The sequence below is a fragment of the Balaenoptera musculus genome, chromosome 15 (genome assembly GCF_009873245.2).
Source record: "Balaenoptera musculus isolate JJ_BM4_2016_0621 chromosome 15, mBalMus1.pri.v3, whole genome shotgun sequence".
Classification (NCBI taxonomy): Eukaryota; Metazoa; Chordata; class Mammalia; order Artiodactyla; family Balaenopteridae; genus Balaenoptera; species Balaenoptera musculus.
In genome coordinates this window covers 86,717,891-86,732,435 of record NC_045799.1, presented here as the reverse complement: position 1 = coordinate 86,732,435, position 14,545 = coordinate 86,717,891, and the positions used below count along the sequence as shown (strand labels likewise).

The window sequence follows — 14,545 nt, the reverse complement described above, 5'->3', positions numbered from 1 at the left end:
CGCGCCCCTCCGCATGTCAGACGCCGAGTATAGCTCCGGCCGGCGCTGGCCAGCCTGGGTTTCCCCCTCAGGGCCACTGGGGCGGGGCGAACCCACATCCCCAAGCCGCCCCGCTGCCCGCGGGGGCGATCCGGGCGGGGCGGGGCGGGGCGTGCACGTGCGGACCGGAGGCGGGAGCCCACGACGCCCGCTCGGCAGTTCCCAGACCCCCGCCGCGGCCCCACGTGGGCTCTGCCGAGCATCTGGGGCAACCTGGAGAGGCCCCGCCCCAGGGCCCGGGAGCCAGTGAGCTCGTGCTGAAGGCGGGGCCTCACGCAGGGCCCCGCCCTCGGAGGGGCGGAGCCAGGCTGGGGAGGTTTAAGAGCGCGGGGCGCGGGCAGTGCACTGCTGGACCTGCCGCGGGACCCGAGATCCTCGGCGCCGCAGTGAGGGGCAGGGCGCACCGGGCAGGGCGCGCGGGGCTGGGCGCACCGCGCGGCCGCCACCCCACCATGCTCAAGCGCTGCGGCCGCCGCCTGCTGCTGGCGCTGGCGGGCGCGCTGCTCGCCTGCCTGCTGGTGCTCACCGCCGACCCGCCGCCGCCCCCGGTGCCCGCTGAGCGCGGTCGGCGCGCGCTGCGCAGCCTGGCGGGCCCCTCGGGGGTGGCCCCAGCTCCTGGGCTGGAGGCGGCGGCGGCACCCGGGGCGCTAGTCCGCGAGGTGCACAGTCTGTCCGAGTACTTCAGCCTGCTGACCCGCTCTCGTAGAGACGCGGGCCCACCGCCCGGCAGCGTCCCCCGCCCCGCAGCCGGCCATCCGCGGCCCCCGGCCGAGCCACTCACGCCGCACGACGTCTTCATCGCGGTCAAGACCACCAAAAAGTTTCACCGCGCGCGCCTCGACTTGCTGCTGGAGACGTGGATCTCGCGCCACAAGGAGATGGTGAGCCCCCGCAGCCTGGGCAAGTGGGCAGGGGAGAAGGTGCCCTCTTGTCCAGCTGGTGGCAGCATCCGATGGGCGCCAGGCTGCATCTCTGTACAGCCACTGGGAGTATCGGGGGGTAGTGACGCCAGTCCAGCCCCTTCCAGCCCAGTTTTCCTGGTGGGGCCACTCTCCCCATGCGGCTGTGGAAGTGCGTGCCGGGGACCCATCCCCAGCCAACTCCCAGGGCCCTGGGCGGCCTGCGCTGACCCTCCACCAGCCGCCAGTGCCTGGGCTTGGTGCCCTGTGATGCTTCTTGCCCCCAACACTGGAACTCATGAACTGGGCATTATTGTCCCCAAACCTCCCCAAGGCAGGTTCTGCGTGGGGCATCACCCTGGGCTCATACCCTTCCCTGGGAAGAAGACTCTTTCCTTAGAGGTGGAGTGGGGTTAGGACCCCCGGGCACAGGGCCAGTCCCATCCCCATCCCAGTCTTTGCAATGGGACAAGTCACTGTAGAAAATATTCTGAAGTTGGGGGTGGGCGTTAGTGGGCCCTGGGGAGTACATCTCAAAAGAAAGAGAGCACGGGGTTTCAGAGTCTGCGCGGCGGTCCTCTCTCCACAGTGCAGAAGTCTCTGGAGCCTGGCACCTTGTGCTCGGTACATCCTAGCTGAGCATCGACTTCCTCCACACACATAATAAAGACACACCCCACTTTGAAAATCTCCCTCCAGGCTGCAGCAGGACGGCTGGGTTGGGGCAGGACGAGGGCAGAACGTGAGCCCTGCGGGGGTGTGGGGTGGGGGGATATCCCTGAGCTGGGAAACTCAAGGGACAAACTGGGTATCTGGGATGAGGGTGAAGGACCCTTGACTGGGCTGGGGGCTCAGAGAAGAGCCCACACCACTTCCTCCCTGTTTCAGCCCTCGAGGTCTGGTGGGGGGGACTTCTGGCCTGGCTGAGCCCTGTTTTGGGGCAGGGCCCTGGTGGGGTCCTGATGGGACCTGGGGGGGCAGGGTCCTATCTGGTCCAAGCATGGGGAGGGGGCCCTGGGAACCCCATGGCAGCCTCCTGGGAACACAGTGTCCCTTTCCCAGGGGCTCAGCAGGCCGGCAGGAGGGGGCAGCGGGGGCTGCGGGTTTTGTTTGGCTGCTGGGCCGTTAGGATTCCCAGCGCCGGGCGGCTCTCACGCCGGCCGCTTGGGCAAGGTAACAAAGCCCCTTTCTCCAGTGGAGAAAGGCGTCCGGCCTCTTGTGTGCAGCTATGTGCTCCATGGGAACCGCCGCCGGCGTGCTGGCCACTCAGGTTGCCTGGCGATGAGGGCCTGTGGGGTCCCCCACATCCCTGAGTGACAGCCCTTGTGGGGCACCACCCCTGAGCCGGGCACCATCCCCCAGGACTCTGCCTCCCTGCTGTGTGACCTTTGGCAGTGTTCAGCCCCCTCTGGGCTGCCACCAGCTCTGAGCACCCCTCGTCTTGGACTTTGGGGGCTTTCTCCAGCAGAGGGAATATGGTCAGGGGGTTCTCAGGTACCAGTCCCAGCCAAGCTAGGTGACCTTGGGCAAGACGAAGGGCCTCTCTGACCCTCAGTCTCCTCATCTCTGAAACAGGGAAAGCATTGCCCTTCCAGTAGGGTGTCGTAAAAGAGGACTGGCAAAGCCTAGAGATGTAGGGAATGAGCCCAGGGAGTACTCAGAGTCGGGGTGGAGGCGGTCCCTCCCCTGGACCCTTTGCTCCCCGTTGAGGGGCCACTTGGGTTTCCTTCTCACCCCAGGGCCCCCACCCAGGAGAGGCCGAATCTGTCCCCAACAATCGGTTCATGTGTCACAGCAAGCAGGAACCCCTCTTACGGTGTCCTGTGGGGGAGGGATCCTTGAAACTGTTTCAACAGAGAGACCTCCTTTCCCAGCCCTGTGGGGGGTGATTCAGACCCAGTCTGATGGGGGAAGACTCAAGGAAGTCAGGGCCGCAGCGGGGGAAACCCAGAGAGGCTGTGTGAGCTGAAAGTGGGCATCTGACCCGTGTTGGGGAGGGAGGGACTTCCTGGAGGAGGTGCCATTTGAGCTAGACTGAGAGAAGAAAATGCCCTGAAAGGGCAATTGGGCATCTTGAGCACAAGCATGGGGGGTGTGCAAGAAACTTCCAGCAATTGGAGTGACTTGGGTGGGGGTGGTCAATAGAGACCACACTGTGATGGGCCTTGAAGTCCAGGATGAGGGGCTGGGCCTTTGGCCCACACTTTCCTCCCCCATCCCTCCCGGAGTGGGCCAGGCTGCAGCGGCTGCCACCGCGGCAGCCACAATTGTTGGGGGGAGAGCTTGGCATCCTGTGTTTCTTTGAATCGCAGCTCCAGGAACAATGCCGCTTCCTGTGGGTGTCCCCCCCCCCCCCACAGCCAGCCCTGCGGCCCTGGCTGCCCTGCTCTTCCTCCTCCAGCCCTGTCGTTTTCGGGGAAGTGGGGAGGGGTCTGGGCGGGGTGGGGGGGTGTCTTGGTCCCTGGAAGGCATGGCTGGGGTGGACCAGCACCGCCTCTGCCCGGGGGTGTGACTGCAGACCGGGGGCTGCCCCTCTCTGGGCCTCAGTTTCCCCACTTGTACACTCGGGTCGTAGTGGTGCCCTCCTCTCAGGGCCGTTAGGGAGATGAAAGAAGAGAAGGCGTCGGGGCACTCTGCTCTGGGCACCCGTGAGCTCTGGTTCCGCCCATTGCACAGAGGGCGGAAACTGAGGCTCTGCGCAGTGGGTGAGGCCCGCGGCCGGGCAGCCCGTCCCCTCCCCTCCTGATTGCTCTGATGTGGGGAGACCGGAGGCCCGGCACCCGCGCACCCCACACCCCACGCCTCCAAGCACTCCCCTCTGAACAAAGGTGACTTTAATCTCCGTAGCCTTGGGCTGGGTTTTTAGGGCACCACCAAGCGCGCGGGAGAACAGGCCTCCCTTGATCTCATTAAGAAAGCATTTTCCTTTTAATCCAGTGGCGGCAACGGCGCGTCTGCACGGGCCGGCCTCGTCCTCCCACGGCATTCCTGGGCTGAGATGCTGGGGATGCTGGGGGGGCTGGATGCGAGTCTGTGCGTGCGGGCCGCCCTGGGGTGTCTGCTCTGGAAGGAGGGGGTGCGTGTGTGGAGAGGGTGTAGAAGGAGCCTGCCACCCCCCTTAGCTCTCTCTAGGCCCAGCCAGCTTGTGGCCTCACTGAGAGTGTGCCCAGGTCTGGGCTCAGGCTGGGCAAGGAGCTGGGGCTGCCAGTTGAGGAGTTGAGGGTGGGCACCGCAGGCGAGTCCCCCAGGTCGCTGGGTTCGTGCTGTGTGCCAGGCCTGCACACGCCGGCCCCTCCCTTGCACCCGTTTGTACACAGAAGGAAACCGAGGCCTGGTGGGCACGGAGGTGGGGGGTCTCCGGCTGCCTGTGCTCCCGGCACCCTCCACCGGGCCTGCGCTTTGCACTCAGCCGCGCCTGGGTGTGCTGGGCGGCACGCGCTGGGCGGGCCGGGCAGAGGAAAAGGAACATTCCTCCCCGTGTGCCGACGGGCCCAGGCGGGCGCTGGCAGCTCCTGGCCCCTCCCCGTTGGCCCCCCCCCTTCCGCGGAGCGATCCTGGCAGGGGTGGCCCTGTGCTGGCACAGGTGGAGCCCTGATGCGGCCTTGAGCAAGGCGAGCAGCAGGCGGGGCCGCACGGATGCTGGGGGCGCTGGGGCACGTGAGGTTTCCCGCCTCGACCCCGCGGACCGTGTCCCCTTAGAACCCTGGAGGCTGCTTTGGCTCAGAGAAGGTGACCGGCTCCGCTGGCTGGTCGCGCAGCCAGGGGTGCGAGGGGGGCCCCGGTGTTGCGGGCCCAGCCCGGAGGACTGCTGGGCTGGGGCCACACCCCAGCCTGCCGGACCTTGTGCCCAGCCTGGCCCAGTTAACCAGGCCAGCTGTATGGTAATGGGCTGTGCGGCCACTCCCGCTTAACGCGGCCGAGTTCCCCTCACAGCGCGGCCCAGGACAAAGCTGGCGGACAATGCCTGGTGATTCACCCTCTCTCCGGGCCCTTTGTCCGCCTGTGCTTGGCGGCCGCCCAGCAGAGGCCTTTGTCCCCGACTGATTGAGACTTGGCTTCCCAAAGCCGACCTCCTCCGCCTGCCCCCCCCACCCTCCGCCCCTCCCACAGGCTGGGCACTGTGTCAATAAGGGTGTGTGCCCCGCCAGGTGTGCAGGGCGGGCCGGGAGCCGGTTACCTGGCGGGTGGGCGGGGCACCGCACCTGGCTCGTGCCGGCGCAGCTGCCGGCTGACCTTGGGCCCAGCTGTCGAGGTAGGGGGTGGGGTGGGGTCTTCCTGGGCCCCCAGCCCACTTCCACTCAGGGTAGGCACTTGAGCCCCACTCTGCATGTGGGGAAATTGAGGCTCAAAGGTGGGGCATGGGCGTGACTGAAGGATCCCTGTGAAGCCGCACGGTGGCCGGGGGCCGGGGCACAGAGCTGCCTGTTCAAGGCCGTATTTCTCCCTGCAGACGTACATTTTCACGGACGGGGAAGATGCAGCCCTGGCCAGGCGCACGGGTGAGCCCTGGACGTGGGGAGGCAAGGGGGGCTCCCGCCCAGAGGAAACCCTCCCCTCTGGAGAGGTCACCGAGGCCACGGGCCTGGGAGGGCAGTTTACTCAAGGGGTTTGCTCAACGCTCCGCCCCACCACTCGCCCCCCCCCCCGCCCAATTCTCATGCAAATGAGGCCCTTTCAGCGCCCGGGGCCCTTTTGAGCTGGTGTGGCGGCAACAGGTGGCTGGTGCTGGGAAAAAGCCGCCTGAATGGGCAGGGGCGGGGCGGGGCGGGGCCCCCAGGAGGGGGTTGGGCTGGGGGGGTGAGATCACCGGGCCTGGGTCCTGCTCGAGGGAGGGGTTGAGGGGGAGGCCACTGCAGCCACGGCTTGAACCCAGGGCGCCCCGAGGCAGACTGCCACCCACCCTCTCTTGCTCTGCTCTCACGGGGCCTGCTGTGTGACCCCGGGCCAGGCCGCCCTCGCTGAGCCACCCTGGACCCACTCACAGCCCCTCCCCTTGTCCGCAGGCAACGTGGTCAATACCAACTGCTCGGCTGCCCACAGCCGCCAGGCGCTGTCCTGCAAGATGGCCGTGGAGTATGACCGCTTCATCGAATCGGGGAGGAAGTGAGTGCTGGCCTTCGGCCGGGGCCCGGGAGCGCCCCCTCCTCGGGCTCCTGCCCTGGCAGTGCCCCCCGCGGGCCGCCCTGACGCCCTGCCTCGCCCCAGGTGGTTCTGCCACGTGGACGACGACAACTACGTGAACGTGCGGGCCTTGCTGCGGCTGCTGGCCAGCTACCCGCACACGCAGGACATCTACCTCGGCAAGCCCAGCCTGGACAGGCCCATCCAGGCCACGGAGAGGGTCAGCGAGAGCAAGGTGGTGAGTGTCCCGCCCACACAGGCCTGCGCTGAGCGGGGCGGAGGCGGGAGGTGTCCCTGCAGCCTGGGGTGGAGGGTCTGGGAGTCTCACCACGTGCCCCCTCCCGCAGCGTCCCGTCCACTTCTGGTTTGCCACCGGCGGGGCTGGCTTCTGCATCAGCCGAGGGCTGGCCCTGAAGATGAGCCCTTGGGCCAGGTGAGTGAGTGCCTTGGGGCACAGGCGAGGCTGCCCCAGGTCCCAAGGTCCCCCCACTGGGGGCCTGGCTTGACTCCTCTTCCCAGCACCCGTGTCCCCAACCTCACGTGTACTGGCAGGGTGACAGGGTGAGTCGCCCCTCCACTGCCCGCCAGCCACCAGGGTGGTCAGGACCCCTTCCCGCGTCCGGCAACCCCCAACTCCCAGAGAATCATCTGGCTGGTACGGAGGAGGGGGCTGTCCTGGGCTCAGGGAGGGGGGGAGCTGCCAGCGGGAGAGCCCGTCAGGGGCACGGGCTGGGCTGCGCCCTGCCCCGCCGGGCGTGCGCACCTCCTTCTTGGGCCTGGCCGGGGTGACGCTCTGCCTGGTGGGGTCCTGCCCAGCTCCCGCCCCGGCTCACTCCGGCCCTCCGGCCCTCCCACAGCGGAGGCCACTTCATGAGCACGGCCGAGCGGATCCGGCTGCCGGACGACTGCACCATCGGCTACATCGTGGAGGCTCTGCTGGGCGTGCCCCTCATCCGCAGCGGGCTCTTCCACTCCCACCTGGAGAACCTGCAGCAGGTCCCCACCTCCGAGCTCCATGAGCAGGTGCGCTGCCTAGCAGCCCGGGAAGGGATGGGGACAGAGGAGAGCGGCTGGGAGAGGAGGGGAGGGGCAGGTGGGAGGGAGGAACGAAGTGGGGTGGGGGAGGAGGGCCGGGGGGTGGGGGTGGGTCGCTGTGTTAAATAGGTCACGAAAGGCCCTGCTGTTGGTTGCCTCCCAGACACCCCCGTCCCCCCGCCGGCGCGGCCCCCACTTAAGTCCTGCTGTCCATCCTTCCCGCCTCTGTCTTCAGTGGGATGCCAACTCCGTGCCTTTCGGGTCTTCTCTGTGCCAGCAGATATTCTCTGGCCACGGCTGGCAACACCACCAGCCCCAGCTGAAGCCCCCCTTGGACTTGGCTCCTGGGGGTGCGGAGCCGGTGGGGTGTGGTGCGATGTGGCTCACGGGCCTTCCTTCTCGGTCCAAGGGTGGGCAGGAGACAAGGCTGTTCCCTCATGCGGAGCCACACACGTGCCAGCCTCGGGCAAGGGCAGGGTGGGGTGGCATTGGCACCCCTCCCAGCGTCACTCTGTCCCTCCCCCTGCAGGTGACCTTGAGCTACGGCATGTTTGAAAACAAGCGGAATGCTGTCCACATTAAGGGGCCCTTCTCAGTGGAGGCCGACCCATCCAGGTGAGGAAACTGCGGCCCAGATGGGGGCGGGGCTCACCTAGGGTCCCTTGGGGTCTGCTGCAGCTAAGCAGGATGACGAAAGGGTACCCCCAGGAGCCTGCTTGGGTGGAAGAGGGCCCCCGGTGCTGTGAGCTCAGTACCCGCACCCCACACGGACCAGCCCCCCACTCTGTCCCCACAGGTTCCGCTCCATCCACTGCCACCTGTACCCGGACACACCCTGGTGTCCCCACACTGCCATCTTCTAGCAGCTACGGCTGAAACCCTGTCCCCGGGCACCCCTGGTATCCAAAGGGCCCGGGGACCCCTGTTGTGCCGCCCTGGCCTTGGCATTCGAGGCTCCCCCAGGGCTGTGCGTGTGTGTGTACTGTGTGCCCATCCGTGTAGCAGACTGCTGGGCAGCTCTGCTCTGCCGAGGAGCAGGCACGGCACCGCCCGTCTGTCTTTCCGTGCTCCACCCCAGAAGGATTTGTAAGTCAGAGGTCACTCTGAGGGCCGGTTTATTATTATTCTGGGGTCTTTGGGCAGCATGGGGGCCAGAGGCTGCTCTGCAGCGATGTGCAGGTGCCTTTCCCTTCCCGCTGAGTGCAGGCCCAGCGCTGCGGGCGCCTGCCCCCTGGGATCCTGGCTCCTCCTCAGAGCCCCCAGGACAACTCACCATGCTCAGTGCTGCGAGGAAGCTGGGTTTGGGGGGTGTGGCCCGAGTCCCCTCCTCCCACTGAGCTCTGGCCTGGGTACCTGGGTGCCGTGGCTCCAAGTAACAGCAGCCCCCGTGGCCTTGCCGCTGGGTGACGTGCAGCGCCGCCCCGGGCAGGGGTCTTCCCCGCTCTCTTGGCCATCTTCCCTTTGTGACGGGGAGTCAGCTGAGGCTCTTATCTCCTCTCCGAAGTAGAGAGAAAGTCGCCCATAGTGGGTGTGTCTGTAAATATTGTGACAGTATTTTTTACTGTGCTTGTTTTTCGAAAGGGGGTGGGTACAAAGTAGGGTGTTTTTGTCTGTGTTTTCGGGGGGTTGGGGAGGGTGCTATTTTATCTTTTCTGTGGATCAGAAAAAGCAGAAGCCAAACTTGGGATAATCTTTGTTGTTAAAGCTGATGGAAATGTCCAACACTCTGTGTATTTATATGTCGTGGTATCTGGCCTCTCCCTGCCCACCTCCTGCATAGAACCTGCCTCCTACCAGCCCAGCTTGGCGCACCTGACCAGTGAGGTGTGTTTCGTCTTCTGTTTTTCCTTCTGCAAAGACATAGCTAGGAAAGTGAATGATAAGGGAAAAGTTCTCAGGGAATTGAAGTGTGTTGCTATGGTGACGTCCTTTGCTGCGAATAAAGATGCTCTTTGGGGCAACCTGGGCATCCTGGTCTTGGCTGGAAGTTGGGCCTGAGCTGCAGGTTCATGGAAGCTGCACCAGGGGGGCTGGGGGCTTGTTTGCACTCGTGTCGGGGAGGTGTGTAGAGACCCCCAAGCCAACTATTGTGGGAAGGGAACTTGGGATCTAAATAGCAACTTCCAGGTACCTGAGAGGCATGACCAGCCCAGGGCACCCTCGGACATAGGGGGAGATCTCTGGATGTACAGGTCTCACTCCGACAAGCAGCTCTAAGACTCTGTAGCCCTGGTCTGTGCTGGCCTGTCCCTGGACAGCTGCCAGGGAGTCCAGCCCTCCCTTCAGGAGGACAGGGGCCGGCTGTGGCTTGACCTGGGATCTCCTTACCCAGCTTCATCTCTGTCACAAGCCCACAGAGGCCACATTCTTGCCCCATTTTGCAGATGGGGAGACTGAGGCTCAGAGCAGGTGATGTGATTGATGCCCAAGGTCAGGCAGCTGGGCTGGTGAAGAGCTCAAACTCCGATATCAGGCTGACCTTGGATCCTGGCCTCACCGCCCCCCCGACGCTGTTCACCCTGGACGGGTCCCGGGAGCCTGTTGACCCTGGACGGGTCCCTGCCTTGTTTTCTACAGAAGGCAGCTCCTCTGGCCCTTCCTCAAATCAAGGCTTTGTGATGGCAGGAGCGGGGAGGAGCTGCTCCGGCCTCAGCTGGGGAATCCCCTCCTCCCGCCCTCCCAGGCAGCCTGGGGCAGCCCTCAGTTCCTCTTCCTCAAACTGAGCCCGGACACACCCCCCCTCCCCCCGCACCTCCCTCCCCCACGCACCTCCCCCTCCCCTCCCCTCCCCCCCTCCCGGCCTCCAGCTGCCCCAGCCCCACCCCCCGTGGATACTTGCTAGGACCTGGGGCTCCCTGTTCCCTATGACCTTCTCGCTCCCCACTGCTCCACGCTTAGCCCTGTCAACACATCAGAAAGCAGACAGAGTGGTTTGAAGAGCGCCTCCCTTCCCACCCCTGAGCTGGGGGCAGAATGCCAGCCCCTCCCGGTCCAGTCACATACTCAGCGCCCCCAACAGGCCGGAGAGGGCCCCTTCCTCACAGCCCGTACTGGTGCCTGCCCTGTCCTGGGGAGCAACTGGCCAGGGCCTGACCCCAGCTGGGCCTTGCATGGCCCTGAGTCAGCAGCGCGGTTTCCAGAGCAGCTGCCCTGGGGGTGTGGCAGTGACTGGGACAGTGGGAGGGAGAGAGGGCCCCTCACCACCACACTGACCCCTGTCTGGGGGACACCCCCAGACTCCCCTCAGCACCCACTGTGTGCCAGGCTGGGTGGGGGCATGGCAGGGGAGCGGGGGTCACAGCAGCACTGCTGCCACCTGTGGGCAGAGGCCGTGGGCCTCCTTCCTGCCAGCGTGAGTCACAGGAGCCTCTGCCCTGGCAGAGCGTGGAGCCCGGGCCCCAGCGCCCCTCCTCCAGCAGCTGGCATCGCCTCTGCACAGAGCTGGCGGGACCCCGGGGCACAGGTGTGGCCGGGGCAGGTGGAGTCTGCATCAGAATTGGGGCCATCGGTAGGTCACAGCTGGCCCAAACTGTCCCCGCGTGGGTTGGGGGCACCGAGCAGGGGGACAGCAGAGCAGAGGAGCCCAGGGTTGGGGGGCAAGCCCCGCCCCTCCTGGAGCCTCGACCTCCACCTGAGAAAGGGGGATAAATGTAAGTGCCGCTGAGTCCCCAGTGCTCTGGGCCTGCAGGGGTCGCAGAGGGGCACAGACTAGCAGCACCTCGGCCCTTTCCTCTTACACAAGAGGCTGAGGGAGGAGGGAAGTTCTCTCTCCTCAGAAGGGGAAGCAGGTCCAGGAGGCCTTACAGGAACCGGGCAGCCTGATGTCTTCCATCCACCGCCCTCAGGGGTGTGCAGGGGGGGCTCTCCCTCCCCCGAAGATGAGTCACGGAGCAGAAGAGGTGACCTCCCTTCTCCTGCAGGCACAACTGTGGGCAGCCATGCCCCACGCTCTGGTGGCATCAGCGCCCCTCAACCGCACGCTGGGCTAGTGGCTGGTTGGGGAGGGTCCTGGCTGGCTCGAGGGGTTCCATACCCCCCACTCTGGCCCTCCCAAACTGCCCATCACTTGCGGGCTTTCAAAAATAAAAAGTAAAACCGCAACCACTGGGGCTGCTGGGCGCTTCCCCCCCCCCCGCCCCCAAGCTTCCCTGCTGCCGGCGGGTGAGTGCCGGGGTAGCTGGCCAGAGCAGAGGCTGAGTTAGGTCTTGGAGGGGCTGAGAGGGGTGCCAGGATGGGGCCCCTCCCTGCTCAGTTCAAACAGACTTCCCTTCGGCTGGGCCATCACAGCCAACTTCCCCCGAAGAGGCACATCTGAGCTGCAGTAGGAAGCAGAGTGGGGAGAGGAAGACGTTGCAGGTCTCAGCACAGCCTGGGCAAAGGTGCAGAGGTGGGACTTGGCAGGATGCCTGGGGGGCTGGAACACAGGACGGCCTACAGACTTCGGTCTCCACAACCCTCCTCCACCTGTTCCAACCACCGTGGAGCTTTCCATAGGCTCCATCCATGGTTCGAGAGGCCTGACCCTGCTGAAGGCTTCAGCCAGTCCTGCCCTCTCTGGATCTGGGGTCAGAGCGGAGGTGGGGGGCGGGGGTGGGAAACCAGTGCCAGCCCCATCTTTTTGTCTGCCCGACCAACTGGCCGGTCCTGCTGCCAACCCAGGCCCAACCTTGCCAAAGGTTCTTGGAGGTGACCCCTTCCCCAAGTCCTTTCTGAGGCTAGGGCTGGGCACACAGAAGGCACTTGGTCCATCGCTAGGAGGGGCCCAGGGACCAGGGGGCTCCTCGTCTTGGCCCCTGGAGGTTGCTGAACTTGGGGTCTCAGAGCTGTGGCTGCTTCCCCCTGCATATGTCCCCTACTGCCCCTGCCCAGACCTCTGGGGCCCACCCCCCCATGTATAACCCACCATAGTCCTTGGGCGCCGCCTGGTGGCCAGAGCTGGTGGTTCCTCTCCCAACCCGAATCCACCTTTCCCGGGACCCCCACACGGATCTAGGGGTGCAGCCCCCGAGTGACAGGGAGGGGAGACCGTCTCTGCAGCCCCTTGCCTGCTCTTAAAAGTTCACATCATGAATCTTTGGTTATTACCAATAGTTGGTATATTACCAATATTTGGAATCTATTGGTTATTACCAATATTTTGTTGGTGCGGTATGTGTGATGTCAAGAGGCAAGCTTGAGCCGGCTGCTGCAGGCCACCCCAGGCCACCCATGTCACTGTCCTGTCCCCTGGCTCTGATGCAGGGCTGGTCGCATCTCCTCATGGCTCATCCCAGTGAAATCCCCAGATCCTTGCCAAGTGATCCCTCACTTCCTGTTTGAACGTGGTAGTCACAGCTGAGCCCTAGATCAGCAGCCGGCGGTCACTGGGAACTTGCTGGGAATGCAGATTCCTGGGCCGCCCCAGCCCATCTAGGACTCCAGGTGGGTCTTTCAACAGGGTCCGTCCGGTCCTGCCCTTAGTTTCTCGTCCTCCGAGGACTCAGCGCCCCCTGCCGGGCATCTGCCGTCCTCGCACCTCACTCCTGGAGCTGCTCCTGCGGCCACTTGCAGACCCTTCTCCCCGGCCCCCTGCCCCCTCCCCTAACAGGATCACAACATCTGCTGCCCCTTCCCCCATGTGGGTATCCACAGGCCCCCTCGTCCTGGGGGCCACTCTCTCCCACACTGCTCCTGGTGTCTTGGTGTCAGTGACCCTTCCCACACCCTTGGCATCCCCTCCCCCAACAACCTGCCCCGCCCCCGCCTTGGTCGCCACTCCACAGTCACTCTTCACACTTTGCCTACCCCATGGCATCCCACTCTGCCTCCACCTCCTGTCTGTCCAGCTCACTCCCTCCGATTTCCTGACCCCCACTGGACCCCAGATCCCTCACCCCTCAAGGGCTTGTCCTCCCCTGGCTGAAATCCCAGTGTCCAATCATGCCCTTGAAGTCGCCGTCACCTCCCTCGGCCTCTCTCGCTTCCACATCTTCTCTTGGCCAAGCCTGTAGTCTCTGACCTGTTGCATCCGGCCCGCTGCCTGCTCACTACCCACACCTGGGTGGCTGGAGGGACCGCCTTCCCACCTGGTGAGTCTCACCTGAGTTCCAGACCAAGCGCCTCAGGGGCCCTTGGGGAGGCCCACGGCCCCTGCCCCTGGCTCTCCCACGGCACCCCACTTCCTCTCCAGCCTCCTCTCTACTTCATAAGACCTTCTGCCACACGAGCCCCAAGCTGCCCATATGCTCTCATCACCGGGCCAGCAGGAGGGACCGCAGTCCTGTTTGTGGCCAGCCCCTCCACTGTGACCTAGGTCCCAGCCCCTCCTGGTGACTCAGGAACATCACTCCCCCAACGAACTCTTCGTCTTCCCTGCTGCAGCCATTTCCTCTGCCTACGGGACCATTACCATCAGCCTTCACACACACACACACACACACACACACACACACTTCTCTGGGCCACGCCCCCTCCAGCTATAGCAAGATTTTTCTGCTTGGCAGCTAAACCTAAGAGGAGAGACAGTTCTTGCTGTCCCCACACGGCACCGCAGAAGCACAGAGCCCCAGATGCCTCCACTCCTGGGTGCTTATCCCCCCATCAGAGCTCATGTATCCTGGGCCCCCTTCCCCAGAAGCCAGTCAGAACGGAAACCACTGGACCAGGCTGCTGGTGTGCGCTGGAGGCAGAAGCTCCGCCCTGTGCCCCCGCCAGCGCAGGCACTCATGGTGCCGAGAGCCAGGAACCTCGGCGCCAGCAATGCCACGGGAGCCTGGTGTCTTCCACCGGGCCTCGCGGCTCCCTCGCCCACCTGCGCACCTGGCATGCGAGACAAACGCTCTCCTGGGCAAACGTGCCTACCCCAGTTCCACGGGTCCTAAGGGTCTCCCTGTGAGGTGGGCGGTATGTCGCCTGCCACCCAGGGTGATGTGCTGGGTTATGTGGCCTCGGACGACACGGCGCCTTCCCCAGCCCGCTTCTCAAATGAGAACAAGAGTGATCCTTCCTACCTCGGCGGGCGGGGGTTGGGTTGCTGCTCAGACCACTGGTAAGGACTCCGGCGAGGCCAGTGGGCGGCGAGGCGCCCGGGGACGCACCGGGAACCCCGCCTCGGGTTACAGTGGGGACGCAGGAGATGCTCTTCCTGGAGACACACCATCCTCCCATTTGGCCTCTCTGCCCCGCTCCAACAGCCCTGCCCAGGGCCAGGTGTGTCACCTCTCCTGCTGGCCGGAGAAGGGCCCTCCTCACAGCAATCCGCGTCTCCTCAGGCCCCTCCAGCGCAAGCCCAGACTGCAAATGAGGCTTTCACGCCGTCGAGACCACCGCTCCCAGCGCCAGCCGCTCTGCACACCTGACGCCCCGCCCCGCCCACCAGGCCCCGCCCCGTCAGGCCCCCTCTCCCGCGAGACTCCGCCCACCAGGGTCGCCCAGGCCCTAGCGGCTCCCGGCACGTGGCCGCCCTGCCCACA

The 14,545-nt window shown here is 65.2% G+C and overlaps 1 protein-coding gene and 1 long non-coding RNA gene across 3 annotated transcripts; both read left to right on the top strand.

Moving 5' to 3' along the window:
• The first annotated feature begins 403 nt into the window (after positions 1-403).
• Positions 404-9,844, top strand: LFNG (LFNG O-fucosylpeptide 3-beta-N-acetylglucosaminyltransferase). Of its 2 annotated transcripts, XR_005016658.1 has the most exons (9): positions 404-920; positions 5,389-5,437; positions 5,942-6,041; positions 6,144-6,297; positions 6,407-6,492; positions 6,917-7,082; positions 7,624-7,709; positions 7,891-8,918; positions 9,479-9,844. XR_005016658.1 is itself a non-coding variant. In XM_036827628.1 (8 exons), exons 1-8 carry the CDS (start codon positions 492-494, stop codon positions 7,955-7,957), a joined length of 1,137 nt encoding a protein of 378 aa, XP_036683523.1. In that variant the 5' UTR covers positions 404-491; the 3' UTR covers positions 7,958-9,055. The 2 variants fall into 2 exon arrangements, 1 of the variants encoding a protein (XP_036683523.1); XM_036827628.1 differs by lacking the exon at positions 9,479-9,844 and having other exon boundaries at positions 7,891-9,055.
• Positions 9,845-9,938: 94 nt separating this feature from the next.
• On the top strand, positions 9,939-14,440 carry LOC118881190. The gene is made up of 3 exons (XR_005016466.1): positions 9,939-11,481; positions 12,336-12,515; positions 13,577-14,440. It is a non-coding gene; the product is annotated as an uncharacterized LOC118881190 (long non-coding RNA).
• Positions 14,441-14,545: the final 105 nt, after the last annotated feature.